Source organism: Equus asinus, chromosome 11 (assembly GCF_041296235.1).
Source record: "Equus asinus isolate D_3611 breed Donkey chromosome 11, EquAss-T2T_v2, whole genome shotgun sequence".
In the NCBI taxonomy this organism is placed as follows: Eukaryota; Metazoa; Chordata; class Mammalia; order Perissodactyla; family Equidae; genus Equus; species Equus asinus.
In genome coordinates, this window is record NC_091800.1 from 75,270,085 (window position 1) to 75,297,824 (window position 27,740).

The following is a 27,740-nucleotide window of genomic DNA, read 5'->3' on the forward strand; positions in this document are numbered from 1 at the left end:
AATATATCAGTTTAGAAAGCACTTCATGAGGAAACTATATGACTTCATATGATTTTATTTTTCAAGAATACCACAATAGTGACCAGCCTTCCACTCTGGAGGAATCTACATATGGTAATATCAATTTGGATGAACTGGATTGAAGGGCTCTAAGAGTGACCCCAACAACTTTTTGGATGAACTCCATATACTGCAAGAGCTTGAAATCTTTGCCACCAGAGGGACTCTGAAGTTTCTTTTCCTTAAAGTTTTTTGGGGAACATTCCAGCGAATGGTTTTAGGTATAATCTCCAGAGAGTCTGCTGGTGTACAGGCATAAAAAAATGGCTGGTTTTGTTGTCTTTCAGAATGGAAGTTGATATCCTCCTGGTGAGGTTTTGATGTTGACTTATGTTTGCTTGGGAAATAATCTGATCTTTCTGGCTCATAAATATACACTTTCTTCTTTCTTGTGTGTTTCTCTTTACTCTGTGTACAACTGTAATCACAGTCCCAATGAATGTTGTTCTTTCGAAATAAATCAAATTTGGTCTTCTTTCTTTCTTTGCTTTCTGGATGCCTGTGAGGTTTGCCTTGGCTTTTTGCAAGATGTAATTTAATATTTGATTCTGTTAAGGGAGCGAAAGAGTAACTTGTTCTGCTCCCTGTAGTCCATGAGAACTTCTCTTCACTGAATGAAATATAAGGTGATACAGATGGAACTTCGACAGCATTTAATGAACTGTGACACAAACAATCAGGAGATTGAATTTTGGAGGATGACCTGTATTTCTTGCTTTTGTGGGATTTGTAGTTAGGTGGTTTCACAATCGAAGGATGTTTTCTGCAGCCACTAATATAATGGGAACCTGAATCTTCATTGTAAAATGGTTTCAAATCAGTTTTGATTTTTTTCATCTTGAAGAGATGTTTTAAAGGAATGCCTTTCTGTAATTCAAGTAGAATTTTTTGTGATTCCTGACTTAAATAAGGGTTGGCTTCTAAAAATATGCATTCTTCACTATCACGTAATTCAAGAGGTGAGCATTTATTCAAGTTAGTGGAACTCTCAATTTTTGTCTGACTGTCAGTAAAATAGTCAGGAATCTGAACTGAATGAGAGTCAACTAAACTAGGGGCATTTTTCTGAGTCTTTAAATCAAAAGATTCATATGTATTTATTTCTTGAAACCATACATGGTATTGTTTATCTTTTTCTGGAGTCACACGAGATTTTAACTCTGAAAGAACTGCAGTATCTTTCTGCACTGTGCCATGTTGATCAGGGTCAGAACACACATGAGTTGGTTTGAGGAATTTTCTAGTCAATGACGAGTTTTCATGGGGACTTTGCATTTTGAAAGAGATATGTTGTTCGAATGATCCTGTATCAATGGAAAGACCACCACTTTCTCTACTATCATCTCCTGATTTACACATCGCAACTGTGTTTAATTTAAGAGTATGTTTGGGAAGTGCATTTGGCTTAGGAAACATACTTTTGCCCCGAAGCCCCAGGAGAAAACGAAGGTATTTGTATTGTAGATCAAGATCTATTTGATGAAGAGATTTTTCCTCAAAAAGTAACAAAATTCTGTTTCTCCGTTTTGGTATTTTGACACCAGAATTAATACATTTACATAAAGGTTTCCTTCTCTCCTGAGCATCAGCCATTTCATAAGATTCTCTCACAATTCTGGAAAAGGCTTTCATTTGAATCTCTAATGTTTTCTTAGAAAAGTGTATAAGAAGTTTGTCTTTTTCGTCTACTGAGTAATTTTGGAGAATATGAGGCAATGGCACCTCATTAGCAGAAGTCACTAAAGATGTTCCACTTTCTAGTTTATCAATACACTTTAACTTTCTAATGCTCTCCTCACTGCCACTTGAAACATTAACGATCAGTGTCTTCCTACAGCTGATAGGAGGTGAGTCATTTTGGCATTTATGTTTTAAGTTGAGTTCTATAGTATCAATCCCTTGTAGAGACAAAAAGCACATTTTTTTATGGCTTGGATAGAGCCTCGAACTATTACCTTCTGAAATAGCCGATTTTGGATAAAAGTTGAACTTTGTGAAGGATTGTTTTGCTCTCTCTGGTATGAGATTCAGTTTTATTTCAAGTGCTTTTGACTCTAAATGATTAGTGAGCTTATTTGTTTCTTTGGGAGTCAAACGTTCTAAAATGAGTTTGGGCTGCACTTTGGGATGTATTTCCGTGGCTGTTGTATCTGGACCTCCTACAGAAGGTTGTGACTGCCAATCATCAGGTTTCTGGGCTTTAACTTTTTCTAGCATATCAGCATAAATTTTGTCTTGGATCCAATTTTTTACCTGAGATTCAAAGACATTTTTAATTGCTTTATAAAGAAGAAGTAAACTTTCCACACTTGCACTATCTGCCACTATTTCTATTTCATTACTTTTCTCTTGGGGTGGTACAGGCCCAGTTCCTGGGGACGTTTTTTGTTGCTGGACCTTTTGTGTGGTTGTGTCCCGTACAGGTTCACTCTGATTTGTATGCTCAGGTGGCCAGGTGCACTCCGTGGTATCGAATGGCTGAGTCTCACATTGTGGTTTCTCTACTCCTGGAGGGGAAATATTCATACTTATGTTACTTTTCATGTGGGTTTCCACATTTTCCTTTGGAACTTCAGACATGGATGGACACTCTGTGGGTGTCATAATGGGTTTTGGTGCCTTTTCCTCTTGCTCCACTATAAGCAAGTCAGGTTCTTTTATGGTCTTTGAGATACCATGCTCTGGAACAACCCTTTCTTCCATTTGTGGAGTTAAAGTTTTTTCATTTATTTCACAGCTGAAGTTTGCTTCTGATTTGACACTAGGAAGTTTTTGCATTTGTTGCTCGTCCACCATGAAGGGCTGGGAATCTTGTGGAACTGTGTTTGTAAAATTCTGGTCCCCATTTTTCGCAGTGTTTGAGCTGTTCCTCTTAACTTCACAAGTGTTTGGTGATTTCTCTGGGAATTTAGAAAAACAGATTATCTTTTCTCTTTTTAGGTTTGTCTCAGATTTTACTGTTTCTTCAGTCTGAAATGGACTCATCATGGAAATAGAAAGACTTCTGATAAATATTCCTGAGGCATCTTCACCCCATGAAATTACTTTCTCTGGTTTGTTAAAGTCATACTCTAACTTCATTCTATTGCTTGGAGTACCACGTCCTGTGTTGCCAAGAATCTGTGAAATTGGATGGTTCTGGATTTTCATAGTTGAAAATATGGGGCTCAATTCTCTTTTCAAATCTGCTATTGTTAATCTGCCTTTCCGACCATCAAATTTGGGAGAAAGAGGAATATAGGCATAAAATGAATTCAGAACATGTTTTTGAAACAATTTTTGTGGCTGAATGTTTTGTTTTGCACCAGATGCTTTCAGTTCCTTTTGATGTTTTTGCTTGAGTGAGCAGCTGTTTGCCATAAGATTGATTGCCTGAGTTTTAGTTTGAGATTCCTCTGTCTTTAGAGATGGAGCTTTCAGGTTTACAGTATTGCTTGTGCCCACTTTTATTTTCTCCTTCTCCAGATTGACAGTCGTATGTCTGTGCATTTCTATTTTGTCCTCTTCCAGATGGACAGCTATGTTTGTGTCTATTTTTAATTTCCCTTCCTCCATTCCTAATTTTTTCTGCTCCAGATTTATAGTAGTACTTGTGTCAGTTTCATTTTTTTCCTCCAGATTTCCAGATTGAATTGGAACAGTCCAGTGTGGGGGAAGAGACTTCTGAAGTGATTCTAGAATGCTTCCCTCTTGTTCTGGAACAAGCAATGCCTGCTCCTTTTTTCCTCTTATGGAATCAAACTCTGTAATATCCATGTGTCCTCCTGGTAGTATTTGTGTTCCAGGGTACACTGTGGTTTGCTTGTGTACATCTATTTCCAACGGTGTCTTCTGCTTTCCATTTTGAAGTGGAAACTTAAGAGAAAGGCTGGAGTTTAGCCTGGTCTTGTGTCCACTTTGAGACCATAGCACCACTTGCTTTTTCATGACAATTTCTTGTTCTTCTATATTTTGGGGGTTATTTGACTCTATGATAGTCATTTTCTCAAGTGACCTCTTTGTCTGTGGTGCTGACACTGTGGAAGAGAACATTTTGTTCATTTTATCATTATTTTGTATATCTTTCTCTGGCTTATCAAATTTACATGGATCTGCAGATCCTAGAGATGCTTTTGATAAAGTTTCTGGTTGGTGGGCCTCTCGCTTGGAAACAGGAAATCCTCTTGAACTTACGGGGGTGCCAAATGTGATATGAATTTCCTTTGATATTTTCCTTGGCAGTGAAACTAAACCCTGAGGATTCATATTACGGTTTAAGTTATCCATTATTTCAGTTTCTTTCTTCAGATTTTCAATTTTAGTTGGATCCATTGTGGGGTAGGAAAGAAATGTCGTAAATGTTTCTGTTTTGTAATTTTCTGGCTGAGCCTCTCGCCCTGTAAAAAAACATTCCAGCCTTTTTCCACTTCTCATGGTACCAAATCCTGTGAAATAAATATCCTCATGCTGTGAATTTAAAAGTAACTGACTCAAATCTCCTTCGGATTTGACTCGTGGAGGTTCCTTCCTTCGCTGTACACTGATCATGAAGTTTGAGGTCCACTGTTGCATTGCCTCTTCTAGTGGCACAGGGAGTTCTGCCTTTTCAGCAAGGATTTCACCATCACCAGCAACTGGCTCTCTACTTGCTGCTTTCCGGGTATGTGAGGATTCCTGCAGATTTTGCTGTGGATGGGATCCTGTAATTCCTGGTGCACCTTTGTCTACTTCACTACTTGAATCTAGAAAAAGGGGAGGTGCTGATGGGATGGAAAGAAAAGTCCTTGTCAGAACTGTACGCTTCTCATCTTTACCTTCGTGCACTCTTTCCTTTGGCTCTTGAATATTCACGACAAATTCCTTTGTATTAAGGATACGTGAAATTGGTGAAATCCTTGCCTCCTTGTGATGCATCCTGATCCTCATATCTACTGTTCTCACTTCATATTTTTTTTCTTTCTGTGACATAGATTGTTTTCTTCTTCCTACCTCACCACCAATTGCCTTTGTCTCTGCTATCTTGTCTGCATCCGATAATGCTGAAAGCATTAGTGGAAGTAGAGAGGGTCTTTTAATTCCAAGCATTTTTTCATCTACCTGTGTACCTTTGTCCAATGTAAGGTTAGTTAGGGGTTTGGAAACATAAATTTGTCTCAGCAGTGAACCAGCTGGTTTACCTTGACCTTCACATTTCTTTTGTTCTTGCCCTCCAATGTTCAGATGCAATTCTGTTCTATGGAGCATACGTGAAGGAGGAGATTGCTTTGACTTCAAAGTTATGTCTGTGGTATGCATTGCACCTCTCATATCTACCGTTTTTTCTCTGTCCTTCTTTTCTTTCTGAGGCTTATACTGTTTCTTATTTTGAACATCTTTCATGATATCATCTCTGATTGACTCTGTAGGTACTACTTCCCCTGCATTTGACATTCTCTGCAAAACAGAACTTTTAAGCATTTCATCATCTACTTGTATTTCTTTAGACAATTTGAAGTGAGGGAGAGATGGTAATGAAGTAGAAAATTTGGTCAGAACCACATCTGGTTCATCTTTACTTTCCTGCGTCTTCTTCTCTTGATGTTTGGGGAACGTGAGGTTTACTATTTCCACTCCATTGTCTTCCTTGCTCTGTGGCACATGTTGTTTACTTTCCTGTGGACTGATGAAAATAGCATGAGTAATTGGCTCTACACACACCACTTCTTCAGAATCTGACAATTCCTGTAAGTTTACTGGGGACAAAGAGGATCCTGTTAATATCGGCACGCTTCCTCCTTCGATTGTGGTATTCACATTCAGGTGAGGTGGGGAAGATTTAGATGCACAAGTCTCAGTCAGCGTGACATCATCTGGCTCATGTTTACCTTCCTGAACCTTCTCCATTTGCTCTTTAGTTTTCGACTGAAGGTCACTTAGATTGTATGTAAATAAAATAGGTGATTTCTTTCCTTTCAAATACATATCACTCAGATCCACTATACTATTCATATCCACGTTTTTCTCTCTCTCCTTCTCTTCTTTCTGTAGCACGTGCTCTTTGAATTCTTTTATATCTTTCGAAAGTTCTCCAACAGTTGTTTCTTCATGTGCTATTTTTGCTGCATCTGATGATTCCTTGGATTGTAGTTGTGAGAGAGGCAATTTTTTAATTCTTATCATGTACCCCTCTCCTTCTGTTATATCAAATTTAAGATATGGTAGAGTAAGTAAAGAAATACAAATGTCTTTCAGATTTGTAACTAGCTTATTTTCATCTTCCTGCGCTTCAATTTTCCACTTCAATTTTCTGGCATCAAGTATATATGAAAGTGGTAGTTTCTTTGCCTTCAGATCCATACATTTTGGGAACATTTTGTCTTCAACATTTGTTTTGAGTTTATCTTCCTTGATTAACATATGCCCATCAAATAACTTATTATATGCTTTTTTGCCTGAATTGGATGGATTCTGAATCTTTAGTGGTGGAAAATAGGATTTTGTTATTCCTACTGTGTCTTCCTTTTCATCCATTCTAATGTGCCATTTTCGGTCAGATGGAGGAGGTAAGGAAGCATAAGTTTCCCTCCTTTCTGGCTCACCTTTGCCTTCCTGCACTTCTTTCCCTTGCTCTTTAATATTCGAAGGTGGTCCCTTTCTGCTGAGTAGGTGTGTAAGTGGGGATGTCTCTGCTCTCAAAGTTATTGTTTTGGAGAATATTTTACCTTTCTCACCTTCTGTTTTTACTCTTTCCTTTGCCTCTTTATATGGCACATGTTGGTTAGCTTTTATTATTACATCACATAAGCCAATACCTCCACTGGAATCTGCATGTCTGATTTTACCTGTACCTGATGACTCGGGGAGCTGTAACTGTGAAGGAGAGAATCTTGTACTTGCAAGCAAGTCTTTGTCTGCTTTGGTTCTTGTATCCCATCTACTGTGAGAGGGAGAAGGCTTGGGAGGAGGAGTTTTTGTCAGAGCCACATCAGGGCCTCCTTTTCTTCCCTGCTCCAGTTCTACTCTCTCCTTAATGCTCCACTCAGGCTCCCTTCTCTTGCTCAGAGCATCGTGCTCAGCGACACCAAACACACAAAGAGGTGGTGATGTCTTTGCCTTGAAATCTGTGCCATTGGGGTGTGTGCAGCCATTCATGGCTACTGTTTGTCCTCTGTCGTTTTCTTTCTGTAGCAAGTGTCGTTTACCTTTCTTTACACGGCTATCAATTGATTCTGTAGATGCTATCTGCCCTAAAGGCAATGCATTTTGAGGCTCAAGATGTGGCATGTAATTGGTTACTCCTGATTCACCTTCCTCTTCTTTTATTGTGTCCAATTTAAGAGGAATTGAAGAAGTGGCGAGAGGACAGATTTTGCTCTGAAGCACAACTGTTTCCTTGGTAGCTTCCTGCCCCCCTTTTACTTGCTCTTTGATGTTTACTTCCAGTTTATTTGTGTTGAGTATATGGAAAAGGGGTGATTTCTTTGCCTTCAAAGCTACATACTTGGAATGCATTATGTCTTTCTCAAAAATATTTGCTATGTCCTCTCTCTGTGTCACATATTTTGTTCTTTTTGAATCACTTGACATATCGTTCAAAGGTGACCCTGCATATTCTAATTTCTCGGCATCTGATGATTCCCTTTGCCATGAGGGTGGAAGAAAGGGTCTTGTTACTCCTTGTTTCTCTTCCTTGTATTCTATACCTTTGTTTAATTTAAATTGAGGGACAGAAGGTCCTGTCAGAACCTCATCTACTTCACTTTTTCTTTCCTGTACGTGTCCCAACTCTTCTTCATTTGTCTGTACTTCTCTAATTTGGGGGCCACAATCCCCAGGGGTTCCAAGTACATGTGGACATGGTAATATATAATATTCCATGTTGACTATTTTTCTTCTATCCTCTCTTTTCTGTGGCTCGTACTCTTGTACTGCTTTTACATCATTTGAGATATCATCACCAATTGATGTGGTATATGCTATTTTCTCTGCATCAAATGATTTTTGTAGCTGCAGATGGCAAATAGCAGATTTTGTTATTCCTTGTATGTCTTCCTCTCCTTCTATTCTTGTATCCAATTCGTGATGAGTTAGAGAAGATTCAGAAGCCTGATTTGTGGGCAGAACTGCTTCCTGTTTACCTGTACCTTCTCTACCTGCTTTCTCCTGCTCTTTAAGATTCAGTGGTATGTCCTGTGAAAGTACTTTCTTTCCTTTCAAATCTTTATCTTTTGGATGCATTACTTCTTTCTCGTCTGACCTCTTGATCTCTTCTTTATGCGGCATATTTTCTTTGCCTTCTTGTACATCACTTGTGATATCACCCTCAGTGGACTCCTTACTTGCTTTTTGTACTGTATCTGATGATTTCTGGTGTGATAGTTCTGGAAGAGAGTCTCTTGGTACTTCAGTTACAGAGTCTGCTTTTTTAATTCTTGTATCCAATTTTAAATGAGAAGGAGCAGGTATGGAAGTGCTGGTATTGGTCAGAACCCCACTTGGTTCACCGTTAATTTTTTGTATCTTTTTCTCTTGCTCTTTGATGTCCAACTGGATTTCCTGTGAAATTGGTGATTTCTTTTTCTTCAAAGCTATGACTTTTGCCATTTTTACTCTCTCTTCTTCTTCCTGCATTATATGTTCTTCGTCTTTTTTTATACTGTTTGAGATATCACCATAAATAGACTTTTTATATGCTATTTTTCCTATATCTGATGACTCCTGGAGTTTTGATTGTAGCAAAGAGGATCTTGGTTTTATTAGCATGACTTGTTCTCTTCTTGTTCTTGTGTCCGCTTCAGAGTAAGGTAGAAAGGAGATGAAAGCACAAGATTTGCTCTGACTCTCAACTTGTTTATCTTTATCTTCCTGCATCTTTTTCTCTTTTTCTTTGATGTTCAACTGTAATTCCTGTGCAATTGGAGACTGCTTCACCTTCGAAGCTATTCTTTTGGGGTGTCTTATTTCTTCCAAAGCCATTTCCACTCTATTATCATCTTTCTGTGGCATATATTTTGCTTTTTTAATACTGTTTAAAATATCATCAGTTGGCTCCTCACATATTCCCATTGCATGTGATAATTCCTGGAGTGTTAATGATGGAAGACAGAATCCTGTTATTCCTCGCATGTACACCTCTTCTTTTATTCCAGGACCCCATTCCAGGGGAGGTAAAGAAGGAATAGAAGCATGGGGTTTATTCTGAACTATATCTAGATCACTTTTCTCTTCCTGCATCATTTTCTCTTCTTCTTTATTGTTCCACTGTGGTTCTTTTCCATTCAGTATGTGTTTAAATGGTGTTCTCTTTCCTTTAAGAGTGATACATTTGAGGCCCATTATATCTTTCACATAGACTATATTTTCTCTATCTTCCTCCTTTTTCTGTGGCAAATGTTGTTTTGATTCTATTACATTGCTTAGAGTAGCTCCATTAATGGACACTGCAAATGATGTTTTCCTGACATCTGATGATGCCTGGAGCTTCAATGATGAAAGGCAGCTCCTTGGTATCCCTGACTTATCTTTTCCTACTTTTATTCTTGAATTCAAATTAGGATGTGACAGAGAAGGTAAGGAAGTACACTTGTTTGTCAGTTTCATACCTGATTTACTGTTACCTATCTGCACCCTGCTCTCTTGTTTTATAATATTTGACAGCATAGGACATTTCTTTCTATCGAGTATATATGATGGTGATGATTTCTCTGCCTTTAGAACAACATTGAGATTCATTATTTCTTTCAAATTGACTCCTTTTATTCTATCCTTTTCATTCATCTGTGATACATGTTGTTTTGTTCTTTTTAAATTATTTGAGATAATCCCATCAATTGTCTCTTTATTCAATTTGAGGTGAGGTGAAGAAGGGATAAACTCATATATATTTGCAACAACTGAATCAGATTTACCCTTTCTATATTTCACATTTGCTGTTTTCTGTTTTATGTTCTGCTGCCATTCCCCTCTGTTGCTTGGGGTACCATAGTCAGTGGTATTGAATACTTTTGAACATACTGATTTCTTCAACTCCAAAGTTCTTCTTTGGGGGCATATTATGCCTTCCTTAACTCCTTGTTTTACGCTATCCTTTTGTGTTTTACTTTCAGGCAACATAGGCTTACAGATAGAAAGAGAATGTAAAAACATTCTAGGTAGACATACTTCTTTTTGTACCTTTTGATATGTCTTACATGTTACATGCACCTTCTTTCTGCCTCTTAGCCTAGGGGAGCTGCTATTTGATAGTGAATCAGTTACCTGTGCCCCATCCAATGATTCCTTTCCTTGTGGAAATGAAACATTCAGATATTTTACAGTGTTACTGCATGATTCTAAAGGTAGCATTGTGTTTTGTTGTTTCATTTGATCTGCTCCAGACTCAAATGGCTGGGTGTACCATGGAGCTGTTCTAAACAAAACCTGTGGTCCACACTCTTCTTTCTCCCTAAATTTTGCCTTGTTTAGGGCATTTCTCTCTTCAGAATATTCTTCATAGATGTCCCAGGTACTAGGTGATTGCTCCATTTTTATGTGCAGTGGAATAGGTGTGGAAGCATGTTTAGGTTTTAGGTCTGCATTTAATCCAGTTTTATCTCTCTCTACATCTGTCTTCTCTTCCTGTTCTTTACCAATGCTTAAAGCAGCATGTCCTACAGTATTAAGTGATTCTGAAATCATTAACTCTTCAACTGGCAACTCCATTTGTGTTGGTTGTACAAGACTAAGCCTTGATACTCTGTCTATCTCTGTTTTGAATCTGCTCTGCCTTTTAATGTCAGAAGTATCTGATGTGAAGTAAATGGTATTTGGAAATGTATCAACCACATTTTTACCTTGCCGCATCTCTTTCATTTTGTTTTCTAAATTGGATCCAAGGTTTTTCCTGTGTTCTGCGGTAAACTGCCTATTGGTTTTAAGGATCTGTGAAATTGGTGGCTTTTTTTCCATAGTTAAACATTTGGGATTCAATATGATTTTCTTTTCTGATAACTGCACTGTGTTTATCTGGCTTTCTGAGTCAGATAAAACAGCTGTGAAGAAATCTAAAGGTCCCAAGAAAGTTGTGGCTAAGTTTTCCCCTGACTTTGCCTTTTCCTCTGTAATATGACCATCCAGATTTTTGTGAAGTGTTCTGTTATATAGAGTCCCCCTTGCTGCTGCAAAAAATGAGTGTTCATCAATCCCTGATTTGGGTGGTGGAATCTTAGCTCCCTCAGTGGCACAGAGTAACGCCTCTCCCGTACTTTCATTCCATGGCCTCTCTTTCATCTTGTACTTGTATTTTTGCTGCTTTTTCTTTCTTTGGCTTTCTTTAAGACATCTTGTGCTATTAAGCAACTGTGAAATTGGTAGTTTCTTTGCCTTCAAAGTTACATGCTTGGTACTCATTATACTTTTCTTGCCTACAAATTCTAATGTGTAGTTCTGGCTTTGGGGTTCAGATGAAACACGGCTAAAAAAATCTAAAGGTTTTAAGACTGTTCTTACTAAGTTGTTTTGATTCCACGCCTTTTTCTCAGAAATAAGACTTCCATATTTGCTCTTAGGATTTCCATCCCAGAGACTATCACATTGTACTGAACCAGTCTCTGATGTCCCTGCTTTTGGAAATGGAGTCAGTAGATCTACCATACATTTTGTTCCTTCTTGGGTATGAGGACTTATTTTCACCGTGTCAACTTGAAGAACATTCATCATGTGTCTAGAAAGAGGATCCAAATCAGTTTCTCTAGAGTGTTTTTCTTGCCTCATCTTTTGTGCTGTACAAGATAAATTCCAAGTCCTTCTGCCTTCTGAACTATTCAGTTCAGATTTTGATTTGCAAGGGACAGAATTTTTCATAAAATGGTCATTGAAACTGAAGTGTGGAACTGATCCTGATAACAATTTCTGGATAGTTTTCCCTTCCTTTTCATGTTGCACATTCATTTTCCTTGTGCTGCTTGATCTGTTTTGTCTATAAGTCATATTGGCCTTCCATGCTTTCCCATCACATGGTGATTTCTCTAGCTCTAAATAGGTATGTTTGTGCATTTTTACTCTTGGTTGATCCATCTCTGTTTTTGGTGTGCTATGCATTTCAATATTCATTTTGTTATCAGTTGAAATAGGTATGGGAGACGAAAATATGTTAGTTACACTTTCATTTGGTTGCACATCTTTTATTGTAGATTTCAAACTGCATTCCTGCTCCTTTCTACAGTATAGATTACCATGCTCAGTAATGTTAAGCATCTGTGAACAAAGAGCCTTCTTTGCCTTCATGGTTACATGTTTGGGACTCTTAAGAGCTTTTCCTTCTGGAAATTTAAATAACTTTTCCTGCCTTTTAGACTCACATAAAACAGATGTCATGGACATTGTTAGTAAATCTCTTTGCAACTCTTTATGTTTCTTGGCAATATGACCACCCACTTTCCTTCTAGAGTTTTCATCACACGGACCTCCAAGCACTGAGTTCTCTGACTTGGTAGGTGGGATACTTTGATCAACTATGTATTTTATTCCTTTTTGAGTTTTTATGTTTTCCTCTTCTTCTTCAAGTTGTAGGGAAACTGCGCTGTGAACATCCAGCTTCTCTGTAGAGTTCCCGTCAGATATAGTACTACACTTTGTTTCATCAGTTAAAAGATCGTCAAATGTTGCTTTCCCTGATTTTGGACACAGAATCTTTCCTCCTATTCTATATAGTATGTCTTTTTGTGGTGAGATATTCTTCTTCAGCTCTTGGGTTTGAAATGGAATCATCAGAGGAGAACAAATAGACTCCAATGGGTTTTCTGAAACTAGCATTTCTTGCTGCACTTCCTGCTCTGTAATAAGCATATTTCGATCTTTTCTACTTCCTGTACTATTCAGGAATTGTAGACCTGCTTCAAATAAAACTTCATTGCCTTCTTTCTCTTTTTCATTTTGCCATCTTGATTCTGACATGTTGCTTGAGATACTCCATTTATTAACAGAAGATGTATACAGTCTTTTCCTGTCATCTGGTTTTAGCTGTATAATGTTGCTTTTTTTTCTAAATGAGCCTTCCTCTGCTTTTACTTTTTTATGTGTGTTGATGGCAGGGGAAGCAGGTGTAGGTGAAAGAAAGGTATGCATAAGTATATTTGACATACCTTGAGATATTTCTTTGGCCATGTTTTCCAAGATGTGGTCTTGTTCCTTTCCATGGCGAAGGGCACCAGATCTAGTGATACTGATTGCCTTTAAAACTGATGCCATCTGTGCTTTCCCAGTTCTAGACTTAGGGATTTGTGCTGCATTTCTCTGCCCTTTAAGTTCAGATGAAGCTGGCATGGAGAAATCAAAAGACTCTAGGCTTCTTGCTTGTAAAGCCTTTTGTAACTTCATCTTTCCCTTTAGAATAGAACCAGCAAGTTCTTTTCTAGAGCCTTTTTCAGATGGGATGTCACTCCGTGCTGTAACAATTAAAGATTCACTAACTGATTTCCCTGGGAGTGGAGATAAAATCACTGAACGCCTTGTGTGTTTTAAGCCTTTTTGTGTTTTTGTTCTTTTTGGTAACTTCTCAAATGGAAATGAATTCAAAAGACAGCAAGAAACAGAATGTAATACACTCTGTATAAAAAGGATTTGTTGCTGCAGCTCCTGAGTTATGGTAAGTGATTCTGGGATGTTTTTCCTGACTGAATTCTTCAGTTCTAGATCTGATTTCACAAAGCGAGACATCTTCCTTTTATGAGCATTGAGACTGAAGTGTCGAGAATTCTGTAGGGCTGCTTCTCTACCTGGGGCTTTGACTTTCTTTATGCCATTTGAAGCACTGCCCCTCTTATCCCTGGAACAGGCACACCAGGCTCTCTCTCCACCTGATGATTGCTCTTGCTGTTGCTGTTCATGACTCAGTCTTGTTTTCCACAGCATGTTTGTCTCTGCTTGTGTTCTATTATGTATTTCCATGTCAAGTGAAACAGGCATGGGAGAGGAAATGGCCTTTAGGATTATATCGGACACAGGTTTACCTTGTTTCATCACAGTTTTGCAGTTGCATTCAGATTGCCTTCTATGGCTTGAGGTACCACATTTCATGATATTAAATGTCTGAGAAATCGGTGCCTTCTTTGCTTTCAAAGCTACACATTTGAGATTCATTTTATTTCTCTTGCCCATAAGTTTCAAATTGTCTCTCCTTCTTTTTGACACAGGTAAAGCAAGTGTGGATAAATCCAAAGACTCCAGAATCATTGCTGGTAATTTTTGTGCTAATCCTTCCTTTCTTTCTACAGTAAGATCGTCCAGTACCCCAGAGAATTTTATGTAAATTAAAAAGTCAATAATCTGTGATTTCAGGGTCTTTGGAGGTAGGTTTTTTAGACAGCCATTCCCTGAGATATTAAATATCTGTGAAATTGGTGCCTTCTGTGCCTTCATAATTACACATTTGGGACTCATTTTACTTTTTATGGTTCTACATGTAAATGTCTTTCTCTGCCTTTTAGATTCAGGTAGATCAGGTGTGGAGACATGCAAAGACTCCAGTGCATTTGCTTGTGGATCATTTTTACACTCTGCCTTTTCCTCTTTACTGCAACTGTACCATTCCCCTGTGTGGCTCCCATTGCTTGGGACGCCATGTCTCATTGTATCAATTAAGGCTTGACCAATCAGTGATGTCTTTGACTCTAGAAGAGGAAGTTGTGAATTCACTGAACACGTTGTGCCATTTTGTGTTTGGAGGCTTTTCTTTGCCGTTTTAACCTGCATTGGATCTGTAGGCTGCATTTGTTGTGGGACGTCTTGTTCAATAACAAACAGAATTTTCCTGCTTCCTTGGTTTTCTGACTTCTGGAGGTCAAGCTTCTCCCTCTGGCCTGAAAAGAATACAAAATGTTGACTGTGCTGCAGAATTACTTTTAATAACATCTCTTGTTCACTTTCTTCTTCCTCTTTATCTTGATTGTTGGTTTCTTTGGTGTCATCTAAAGTAATATTCCCTCCTTGTGGTGATACTGCTTGCTTTACTTGCTTGGAACTAAGTCTTTTTTCTTCCAAGATGTCTTTTTCTCTTTCTGCCTTGCTATACATATTAATGTCAGGTGTAAAAGTCATGAAGGAGTACATGCTATCTGCCATTTTTTTACCTTGATCCACCTTGTTCATTTTGGTTGTCAAGTTACATCCCAATTCTTTCCTATGGTTTGGGTTAGCACCACCTTTGATATTGAGTATGCATGAGATCGATGGTTTCTTTGCTTTTGAAATTCCACATTTGAGATTCACTAAAGTTTTCATGTCTGAATATTGTTTGAAGTTTCTCTTGCTTTTAGATGTAGATAAAGTAGGCAAGCAGAAATCAGAAGTCACAGTCTCTTTCTTTTCAATACCACCAGCTTGTTCTTTTTGATGGTTTGCACCAGACGGGACACCACATTCTCTTGCAGAAAATATGATTTTATCAGTCTTGCCTTCCTTTGACTTTGGACGTGAATACCTAGCATAGCTCTCTAGCTTTCCAAATTGAAACTGATCCAATATAGGGCATGAGGCAGAACCCAAAATAGTTTGTGTAAAATGTATTTGTGGTTGTACCTGAATATTTTTACTTCCTGGTTGTTTCAGTTCCTCATCTGATTTGACAAGTTCATAATTCTTCTTCTGATATGCATTGAATACGAAGCCTTGGCTATTCTCTGGAACTGGTAAAGCTTCATGTTCCCCTTCTACCGCCTTCCCATCTTTCACACCATTAGATAAACCACTCATATCAATAGAACCTGGGCTACACAATTTCCTTCCATTTGGTGATTTCTCTTGCATTAATTGCATTTGACCAAGACTTATTATCTTTTGCCTATCTGTCTCCACATTTAATCTGCTATTCATTTTGATGGGCAAAATAAGCATGTTGAAGTGAATAATATCCAAGAGTGCATCTGTTACATTTTTATTTTGCTGTGGATTTTTCATCTTCGCTTTAAAGTTGCATTGCAGTTCCTTGCTCTGTCTGCCATTAAGCATATGTGAAATTGATGGCTTTTCTTCCCTCATAGTTCTGTGTCTGCGACTCACTGTTATTCGTTTCCTTGCTAATTTCAATGATTTTTTCTTTCTTTTAGATTTAGAAACAAAGAGCTCAACAGAATCAGAAGACTGCAGGAATGTCACTTGCAAATCTTTTGGTAACTCTGAATTTTCTTCCACAAAAGAATTTCGTTCCCTTTCATGGTTTCTACCAGATGGTAAGCCACGCTCTGTAGTGTTCAAAAGTTTATCAACTGATGAGTTCCCTGCTTTGGGAAGTAGAATCTTTGGACCCATAGGGGCTGTTATGTCATTTTCTGTTCTGTTGGTTTTCTGGAGCTGCTCAGCTTCTCTAGGAAGCATCTGGAGGCCAGTCTGCAAAGCAGTTTGTGTAAAGTATGTTTGGTGCTGCACATCTTGCTCATTAACAGGCAGTTCCTGTGTTAAACAGTCCAGTGCCAGGTCTGGTTCATCAAGGTAGGTCTCCTTCCCTTGACATACATCAGGCCAGAGATATTGGGTATGGTGTGAAGCTGCTTCTAGCAAAGTTTTTTGCTCCATTTCCTCTTCATCTTGCACTTTTTCTTCTCTGTCATGGAATGCACCATTCTTACCAAAGAAATCAACATACTGTGGTCTCCCTTCATCTGCTAGTTCCCCTTGCTTTAACATAGTATGACAGAAGCTGTCTGTCTCTCCTTGTAATCTGTTATGCATGGGAGAGTAAAGGGTATTTAGGAATTCAAACAGCAATCCATTAGCTTGGTTGATCTTTTCAAACTTGGCCTTAAAGTTGGATTCCAACTTCTTTCTATGACCTGTGATATTAAATGTTTGTGAAATTGATGGCTTCACTGCCTTCATATGTACAGACTTGGGCCTCACTGTACATTCTGTGTGTGAGAATCTTACTCCATTTTTCTTCACTTTAGAATGAGTTAAAACAGGCATATGGCAATTAAAAGTCTCTGGGAAAGTTGATGGTAAATCTTCTGGTAATTCTACCTTTGCTTCTGCAAAACAGTAACCCATTTCCCTTGTATTACTTCTATAATCTGGAACATCACTTTCTCTTGTTTGGTTTAAAGGATCTCCAATCAGTGATTTTTCTGATGTTGGAAGAGGCATCTCAGAATCTGCAGTGCATTTTAACTCTGGTTGTGTTGTTAGGCTTTTCATGTTCTCAATATGAGGTGGATCAATTATGGGGGAGTACATAGACTCCAAAGTGGTTTCCGCAGATGTGGGTGGTTGATGCATTTCTTTCTCTGTTTTAAGCTTCTTCTCTGGATATGCATCCAACCTGAGGTTCCAGCTATCAGGAAGGACTGCTTCCTGTGGAGCTTCTTTGTCTCCTCTCACTTCATCTTGCAATTTAGCTCCTTCTAGTGTGTTTCCAGAGTCACTTCCTTTATTTATGGAATCTGAACACTTTTCTTCCCTTTCAACTTGTGATTTCTCTTGTTTTAGCTTGGTATAACTGTGATTTTCTGCATTTAATCTGCTGTGAGTTCTAATATGAGGCAAAATATACACATGAGGGTAAATAACATTCAGAAGCACATCTTCCTCAATGTTATCTCGAAGCATCTTTTTACTTATGATTTTAAAATTGCCTCTCAATCTTTGTCTATGATTTAGACTACCATGTCTACTGATATCAGGCATCAGTAAAATTGCTGGCTTCTTTGCTTTCATAATTACACATTTGGGACTGAGTATACTTTTTGTTCCTGATAATTTTTTTCTGATTTTCTGCCTTTTAAAATATGATAAAGGAAGCATGTGGATAATGAAAGAGCCCAGGGAAACTGCAGGTAAAACTTTTTTTAAGTCTTCCTTTTCTTCTGCAATACGATCATCCAGCGTCTTCCTGGAGCTTCTACCAAATGGGACACCACATTCTGTTGTTTCAATTAAAACTTCACCAACTGGTAAGTTCTCTGGCACTGTAGCAAGATTCTTTGGTTCTGCAGTTTCTCTGTCTGTAGGTCTATTAGTGCTTTGCTTCACATTCTCAACTTCAAATGGATCCATTGTGGGGCATGGATTAGTACCCAAAATCGTTTCTGTAGAAAGAGTTTGTGGTTTTACCTCTTCTTGCTTTCTATTTTGAGTTTTTCTACTTCCTGAACTGCTCTGTTCTATTTCAAATTTGACATGTTTGGACTTCTGCTTTAGTTGTAGGCTGAATCTGAAATCTTGTGGCAGCTGTGGAACTTCTTCTTGTAAAGCTTGTTCCTCTTCCTCTCTGTCATGTTCTTGTGGTTTTTTAAATACACATTTCTTCTCAATATATTTTACATTCCATATTTTCTTTTCTTCTGGTAATTTCTCTTGCTTTACCACTGAATGACTAAGCTCTATTCTTGATGTATCTGTCTTGGCTTTTAATCTGCTAAGCATTTCCATATCAGGTGGTTGAGAAATGGTAGTGTTGGTGGCATTGTGAAATGCATCAGCTATTCTTTTATCTTGCATATTTTTTATGTTGCTTCTAGAGTTGCATTCCAGTTCCTCACTTTCACTTAGATTATCATATTCTGTAACATCAAGGATTGATGGTTTCTTTGCCTTCAGAATTACATCTTCTGTACTCTCTTGAGTTTTTACACTTGCTAATTGTTCACTGCTTTTACGCTTTTTGGTTCCTAGTGAAATGAGCAAATTGACATCTGAAGACTCCAGAACGATTTCCAGAAAATCTTCTTGTTCTTGTGTATTTCCCTGTGGAAGGCACCTCTGCATCTCTGGTGAACTAGTTGGTAACTTCTCTCCATTTGAAAGTGGAAGATGAGAATTCTCTGTACTTTTCAGGTCCTCCTGTGTTTTCATTCTTCTGTTTGATTCCAGTTTGGGAGAGAAAATAAATTTCTGCAAAGGTTGTGATATATCTTCTTCTAAAGGCATCTCATACTTTGGAAAAGGCAGGTCAGAAGTTTTTTTCCTATTTGGGGCATGAAACTCTGCAATACCAACTTCATTTGCTTGTGTAATTGGGTCTTTAAAAGACTTTTTATTCTTCCAGTTTGCTTCTATTAAAAGAAAAGGTGCTTTTAGTTGACAATTATTGACCATGAAAGGCTGTTTCAGCTGAGGTGGAATTTTCAGTGACATGTTTTTTAGTCCTTTATTGTCCCCACCATGCTGCTTTACATTTTTAGTCTTGCCTGAGGTTCCGCTTTTCCCAACGGACTCTGCACAACTGCCTTTCTCTGCATCTACTGAGATGTTTTGCTTCAGCAGAAAATATCTACATCCTGTTAAACCTGGCATGACTTTCATTAGTTTTTTCCTGCAATACTTCTTCATATAAGGAGGAACAAGCTTGGAAACATAAATAAGATGCAATGCTCTATCTGATACACCTTTCCTTTGATCTAGTTCTTTCTTCTTAGTGTTATACTTGCCTCCTAGCTTGCTTTCTTTTGAAGTGTGGCATACTGTGATTTGAAATACCTGTGAAGTTGGTGTTTTCTTTGACTTTTGAGATGAAACTTTGAGACTAAATTTACTTTTACCGTGTAATGTTTTTCTTCTGTTTTTCTGCCTTTTGGTGGTAGGTGAAAGAGGCACTGAGCCATATACAGAATACTGGTTTAATTTTGATGAAGGAATTTGTTTCTGGCCCTTTAGCTTTACACTTTTTAGCTGTGGCATCTCTTCTGCAACTGATTTTGGACTTACAGTTAAAACTAGAGATCTGGCATTCTTAAAAATAGTTCTTTGTCCCAGGATTGAATATTTAATCTTGTTTGAATCTTCAAACCAAACAGAATATTGGGCCTCATCTAACTGTTTTTTATCAGACTCTAGGCCCCTGCTTGAATCTTGACTCTGAACAGAATGTGGGACTTTGACTAAATGTTGACTCCCATCCATGTCTTGGGTCTGGAAGGAACATTGTGTGTTGCTGGAAAATGGTTTCTTTGTCAAATCTTGAGGCATAGAAAAGTACCTGGCCTTGATATCAGACTGGCAGTTGACTGATTCTTGGTTGTTAACAAATCGTTGGGCTTGGCTAGTAAATTGAGCTTCATAAAAACCTTGATTCTGAATAGCATTTTGTCCTGGAAAAGAAACTTGTGTTTGGGCAGAAATGTCCATTCTAAAAGAACGTTGATTCCGGATCAAGGACTCTTGAGATCTTGAGTACAGATAAGTAGTTTCACTCTCTAAGACAGCTTTGGATTTTAAAGGAATTTGATTTCTCACATTTTCTTCCAGAAGTCTGACTTGGTCTCTAGAAAGAAATAAATGGGCAGACGGGCATGATGCCACATCTAGATCTTCACTTTCCATAGTGATTCTAGAAGTTCTTGAAAAGTTAAAGTCAGAAGAAAACATTAAATTTTTAGTTTTGTTGGTTTTCATCATTGAAAATAATTTCTTTGATGAAGATTGTATTGCTTCACGTTCATTTTCTGGATACCCTCTATGGCTTAGAGAAATTTCCTTTGCTTCTGAATGAAGCAGTGACAAAGATGGGTTAGTCTCATTTGAAGACAGCATATGACTTTCACTAAAGTGACTTACTTGATATTTACCTTCACTGCTACCTGCCCATGTTATTTCATCTGCTGATAAAACTCTGTCTTTGAAGTAACCTTCATTTTCTTCAGATGTAAGTAATGAAGTGCTTGTTCCTTCTGAAAAGTCATCAATTCTGAAATATAAGAAAAGAGTGTGCAAATGAATTGTCACTTAGGATATATTTCTACAAGAACTCTCTTCTAGATTTAAAAAAACCCAATTTAGTCTATGACAACATAGCTCACTATAGAGATAAATTGGAAATTCATTATCCACATTACAAATAATTCATTAACTAGTTCCATTCATTTAATAAAAAAATCTTCTGAAAAAATGAAGGAAATTATTTTCATATCTCAGAGAATGAGGGATTTTTACCTCTAAAACCTGTCCAAAAGTCTATCTTTGAGAGCAATGAGTCAAAGTTGCAGGTTAGGATTGTAACCTTTTATAAGAAATATCAGTTTTTTTCTGTTCTCTGTAAAGTTTTGACAAGAATAAAAACATTCTTATGGAAATTTAGCAGGTACAACAGAAGAATGTCCAATACCATAAACTATGGCTTTCTATAAATAAGTCTAGATTATTTTAACAGTTGTTTGTTTTTGAGTAAAAGGAAACCCTATGCTTTAGGGCAGTGCTCCTCAGCACAATTTTGGATTGGTGTAATGATCAAGTTAGTAGACCGTCTAACATCCTTTCTACATCAAATGATTAGGTTCAGTCTAACAATGCTTGGACCAGCAGCATCACCATCCTGTGGAAACTTATTAGAAATGTAAAATCTCAGGCCCCACCCTAGACCGAATGAATCAGAAACCCTGGGTGTGGGGCCCAGAAATCTGAGTTTTAATGAGCCCTCCACATGATTCTGATGCACCCTAAGTTTTGTTTTATAGAAAGGCAAGCCTAAACTCCTAAACTTAAACTCATATAAATGAGGTCAGATAACTCTAGGAGCTATTTGTTCAGGCAACACAGATTATCTTGTACTTTACTACTGAAGGAATGACCCTACTTTTAAATAACTCTCCATCATAAACAAAGTCATGAAGATAGTATATAAAATCATTACAATCTACCCAACCATAAAAATTATTTTTTCTAAATGTTTACTTATATAGCAAGATCTCATTAATTTGATTCTGCTAATTAGAATTTGGAGTATTTTAGGCTAAATTATTGATTACTTTCTTTCATAGATAACACAAAAATATTGGATGAATATTTAAAAAATGTAAGTAGTTTTCAAGTTTCCTCAACTGTTAGAGTATTTATTAACAGCTAATATATAGGCTGTATACACATCTTTGTCACCTATTATGATGGTTAGGCTGAAGGATGCTCAGAAAGCTGCTAAAACATTATTTCAGGGTTTGTTTGTGAGGAAGTTTCAGGAAGAGATTAGCATTTGAATCAGTAGACTGAGTAAAGAAGATATGCTCTCACCAATGTGGGTAGGGAGTACATTGAGGGCCCGAATAGAACAAAAAGGCAGAAGAAAGTGAATTCTCCTCTCTTCTTGAGCTGGAACATCCATCTTCTGCTCTTGGACATCACAGCTCCTGGTTCTCGGGCCTTTGGACTCTGGGACCTACACCAGTGCCACGTGCTCCTGCCCCAGGTCTTTCTTGGTTCTTCAGCTTGCAGAGGGAGATCACCAGACATCTCAGCCTCCATAACCATGTGAGCCAATTCCTCTGACAAATCTTCTCTTACATCTGTCTATCTATTAATCTATAACATCTATCTATCTATCTTCAATTGGTTCTGTTTCTCTGGAGAACTCTGGCAATTACACCTACCCATTACCTTTAATATCATGTTATTATGGTAACAAGGTCTGTCCTTATTACCAAAGCAAAATTTTGGAAAGGCAAAGGGAGAGATACAGGACCTTAATGAAGTTGTTGAGCCACTGCATCAACCAATTATGCAGCCAGTTCTACCTCAGGATTTCCTATTATATGATATCATAAATTCTTTTCTTAGTATGCCTGTTTGAATCATGGTTTTCTGTTACTTGAGAATTAAAATATCCTAACTGATACAGGTAGGATGTATAAGCATTCTGGGGAATCAAGTGACCTCAACAAATTATAGCACTGTCCAGACATAATTAGGATAACATTTCATCAGGACTAGAGTATGAGTATTCACTTAGGAAAGTTGAACAAATAGTGAAAATATAAGATATAAAAACAATTAATTTTTACACATTTCAGGAAAAAAGAGGAAGCTGAAATCCAAGACAGATAGTTCAACAATGTAATATTGTGATTTTAAACATAACAAAACAATACTAGATAATTTTCATATGTTGAACCAACCTTGAATTCCTGGGAAAAATCCCACTTGGTCATGGTATATGATCCTTTTAATATGCTGCTGGGTTTAGTTTATTTTGTTGAGTGTTTTGCATCCAAATTGATAAGGGATATTGGTACCTAGCTTGTATACCTATCTGTCTTTCCCACTCTACATATTCTTTTGGTGAACCTCGAGGTCTGGTTTTCCTCCTAACTCACTGGTAGCTCCTTTTCAGTCACCTTTGCTGGTTCCTCCTCTTCTTCCTGACCTCTTTGAAGTGTCCAGGGCTCAATCCTTGCTCTTCTTCCCTTCCCACAATCCCTTTGTAATCTCATCCTCTGTTGTGGCTTTTAATACTGTCTATATGCCAACAACCCTCAAACTTATTATGTCTACCAGACATCTCTCCCAAACCACTTACTATCTCTATTGGATGTCTAATCAACATCTCAAATTTAACAAATGCAAAACAAAATTCCTGATCTCCCCCTCAAAATCTGCTCCACTCACAGCTTTCATCTCAGTTGATGAAAACTGTATCTTTCTACTTGCTCAGGCCAAAATCTTGGAGTCATCTTTGCCTCCTCTCTCTTACATCCACACTCTGTTGGCTCTACTTTTCTAAGTACATCCTGAAACCAACCACTTCTCACCACCTCCACTGCTACCACCCTGGATTAGCTCACCTTTATCTCTCACTTGGATGACTTGCAGTAGCCTGCCATTTGCTTAGACCCTTGACCAAAAATAGTCTATTCTCAATACACCAGGCAGAATGATCCTTTAAAAATATAAAACAGAACAGATAGTTCTCCTACGCAAAACTCTACAACAATTCCCCATTATTACTCAGAGTAAAAGCACTGTCCTTAGCATAGCCTACAAGGCCCAACGGTGATCTGGTCACCTATTACTTTTCTGACCTCATCCCTGTATGTCACCCCGCCTCCCTGCATTGGCCATCCTGGCCTTCTTAGTGTTCCTCAAACGTTAGGCACACCCTGCCTTAGGCCTTCTGCCCTAGTTGCTCCCCCGGTCTGGAATACTCTTCTACCATATCTGTTTGGTTAACTCCATAATCTCTTCAAAGCTTTACTCAAATCCTACTATATATATTGCAACCTACCTCTTCTCCCCTACTACTGGCACCCTGATTCTTCTTACCCTATTCTATCTTTTGTTTTACCATAAAACTTAGCACCTTCTGACATATTATGTAATTTATTTATCTACTGTGTGTTAGTTTATCATCAGACTCCCCTCTGGCTAATATGTAAGGTAGGAATTGTTGTCTGTTTTGTTCACCAATGTATCTCAAGGGCCTAGAACAATGCCTGGAACATAGGCCCTCAGTAAATATTTGCTGAATGGCCATCTTTGCCTCTAGGTTTCTGATTGCTAACCCTCATCCACAACAAGCTGACCCAGACATACAACCCATCCCTTTCCTCAAGTTCAATGAGGGGGAAATAAAATCCACATACACAAACCACCCATACACATAAACTTTAATGAAAAGTTGGAGGCAGAAATAGAAGGGAGTTGATTACAGCAATACAAACAACTCCCACTTAAACATTAGGCATGTCTTTCCACTTCTGAAATGTCCTTTGGCTTTTCCCCACCCGAGAATCTCAACTGACCTTTGAAAACTTGAAAAGAATTCCCCACACTCCTAGGAAAAGACTGATAGTTCTATAGCCATGGTAACACGTAAGTACCAGAAGTGGTTGTAAATCAAATCAATCAATGTCATATAGTCATGGTATAGTCCTATAGTCATAATGACAAATAAACACCAAATTTGCTTTTAAACAATTTTAATGATAAGTCGCTTCAGGAAATATGTTTCTGAAACCAACCAGTCAGCGGCAGCTTCAAGCTTTGAAAGTCAGGTAATTGGTGGCAGACTCTCCCAGGAACACACTTCTAAAGCTGAGGTCAACCCTGAAACAATTCATTCCCCAAAACTTGACTGATGTAAGATCAGCAGTTTGCTTTGCTCTCTGAGACTATGCCTGGCCAGCACAGCTCTCCCTGATTCCAGATACTGAGTGGTGGTCTCATCCTTTGACGTCCCTTTATGCCATTGAGTCCTGAGCCTCACACCATTTCACCTGCTCCTTCCTCCTCTCTGCCCACCACTCCCACCTTTCTCTTCTCTCCCATCTCATAAGCAAGATAAAATCCACTCAGTCTCTGATGTGATATACTTTAATCATTTTGATGCTTGAGCTTCCACCAATATTCAACCCATTTTATTTCAAAATAATTTAAGATGTTCTCTGAAATACAGTTCTGTCCCAGAAAGGAATTCTAGAGCCAGGGTAAAATATTTTTGCTTTGTACACACAGTTTTAACTAATCTTCATGATATTCCTAAGAGGTAATTCTTCTAGATGCTATTTTGAAAGTAAGGAAATGAAGGTATAATGAGTTTAAGTAATTTGCCCAACATCATGCCATCATTAAGAGGTAGAACTATGATATAAACCTAGACCTCTTTAAATTCAAAACGTGTATTTCTTCACTACAGTATGCTGCCACCAAAGGAGCCATATCTCTTCTCTAATCCTTTTCCCTCAACATCACCCTCCTAATCTCTTCTCAATTACTTTCCCCTAATACCTCCTGGAAAGGTGCCACCTAAGGATTAAATCCCACCTAGGCAGGAGTGGAATAATGGCACATAGGATAGGGAAACTCTTGAGGTCACCTTGATTCTGAAGCTAAAAATCCTTTTCTCCTCATTTCTTCCTGTGGTTTCCTTTCTTGCCTATCAATCCTCTAGTTTTTAATTACATGTGAACTTCAATCACAGTGTACACCTAATCCCTGTATATCTCAAACACTGATTCTTGGTCTGTCTCGTTGACTTTTGGATAGTCACTTATTCTGATTCAAATACTTAGGTGCTCCAGTTTGTGCTGGCATTCCTGTTCCCAACCAGCCCTGGCCAGGCTTCTACCTACTAGTACCTCCAGATACTGTTACTGCTTCCCAGGATACCCACCTTACGACTTGAGGTGCTATGAAAATAGAGCAATCAGATTAAATGAATAAAGCCCCTTTACACATGACAAATGAAAGAAATTAGACTAAAGTCAAGTAATTGTCAGATTCATTCTCCACACAGCTACTGGTGAACTAGCTGAAATACAAAACTGTGTCACTCCTATGCTTAACCACCACCAGTGGTTACTAACTATCCTCAGAATAAAATCCAAGCTTCTTAACAGGGTATAGAAAGCCCCCCATGATCTGACGTCTGCCTGCCTCTTCACATTCATCTCCCACTACTCCCTGACTCAACCTCAGCATTCCAGCAACTCTGAAATAATCATAATTTATTGCACATACCCTGATGTTTCTTATTTGCTTGCCTCTGCTCACATCTGGAATGCCTTTCTTATCCTCCTAACCTGCTGTCTTTTTCTGGCTAATTTTCACCCATCCTTTAAAATTCAGCTCCAGTACAACCTTCTTCATGAAGCCATCTCCAACACCCCTTGCTGGCTTAGGTATCTCCTAAAAGCTCCCACAGTATTCCTATCAGTGCGTTACCATACTACAAGGCAATCATCCTTAATGTACATATCTCCTACACAAGAATATAAACTTATAAACTTGTTGAGAACAGAGACTATCTTATTGTTTGTATTCCAGTATCAAACACAGTGTCCATTGCATAGTGGATATCTAATGATTGTTGAATGGATTTTGATGAAAACAATTAAAACACTGAGGGCAACAAGAGTAGTGCTGCCAGTATTTAATCCCAAACTCTGATCTATCTTTAGTATGCTGACGAATTCAGATTGCATAAAGTCCTTTCATGTCACTCTTGCAGCACCTAGCTCAGGGTTTGCTGGGATCACAGTAGCTGCTAAATAAATATTTTTTCAACTGAATTATCAGAACTAGTGTTTCCTATTTCTTTGTGTGTACTGGAGAGAGAGGTCGGAGTAGGGGAGCAAATCACTTAACCTCTTTAAGCTTTATTTTCTGCATCTATAAAAACAGTAGTAATACTACCTACTTGGAAGGATACTTTCAATAATATATGAAAAGCCATTAACATAGCTTGGAACAGAGTGACCATTTAAAATCAATGTTAGATTGAATTATGATGTTGAACATCTGTGGTCCTCTACACATGTGGGAAAACCCTTCTCTGTTATTCAGATGTGAATGCAATTTTGAATAGAACAAAACCAACCCATTTCATTTAATTTCAAAAATTATCACTTACCTTTCCTCTGAAGATGAATGAATTGACCAATTGTCTAGAGAAAAATGGGAATAAAAAAAGTTAGAGAACCAATGGAGAAGCTCAGGCTGAATCAGTTTTATATTAAAATATGAAATTGTATGATATTTACCAAATTTCATGCTTTTCAGGCAACTGTGTTCCTTCTATTTCAAGAGAGACAATAAAATGTTAGGGGAGTAATCCAAATATCAAGGTTCCACAATTTTATAAGTTATTCTTACATGTGATTTTGAGAAATGGAGCAGAAGGAAATCAGCCATTTGTTCTTACCTCCTGGGCATCTGAATTACTCTTTTCTGGAAGTGCAGGCTTCTTCTGAAAGGATGTACAAATCTTTATGAGTACCATCTCAAAAATAATTCCTAAGGAAATTATAAAGAAGATTGCTATCCAAACATTTTGAGAAATCCAGGATTCTAGAAGGTCCCATAATGTCAAAAACGTACTATCTCCTAATCCACCCTGTAGGGCTTTTTTAAAGAAATAAAATTGCTTCAACATTATTATGTAGTATGTGAAATAGATTGTCTCATTCTGAAGTCCTCAATTTCAGATGCCCCAAAACACACAAAGGTGGTATGACCATCTCATAACCACATGCAACGATCTGCCAGAAAAA

The 27,740-nt window shown here is 38.0% G+C and overlaps 1 protein-coding gene across 1 annotated transcript; it reads right to left on the minus strand.

Moving 5' to 3' along the window:
- On the minus strand, window positions 1-27,740 carry CCDC168 (coiled-coil domain containing 168). The gene is made up of 3 exons (XM_070520241.1): window positions 27,379-27,740; window positions 16,278-20,708; window positions 1-15,692 (listed from the first exon to the last, which is right to left on the minus strand). The coding sequence occupies exons 1-3, from the start codon at window positions 27,620-27,622 to the stop codon at window positions 121-123; spliced, it is 20,247 nt and encodes a 6,748-aa protein (XP_070376342.1). The 5' UTR covers window positions 27,623-27,740; the 3' UTR covers window positions 1-120.

Bases quoted from the DNA above. Each gene is read 5' to 3' on its own strand.
- CCDC168 (XM_070520241.1), bottom strand. From the start codon at position 27,622: ATGTTGAAGCAATTTTATTTCTTTAAAAAAGCCCTACAGGGTGGATTA. The intron at 20,709-27,378 runs GCTGATTTCCTT...ATATATCCTAAG, and splicing joins CCAGGAGGTAAGAACAAATG to TGACAATTCATTTGCACACT. The intron at 15,693-16,277 runs AAGCAGGGAACT...AAGGGGAACATG, and splicing joins TCCAAAGATTCTACTTCCCA to AAGCTTTACCAGTTCCAGAG.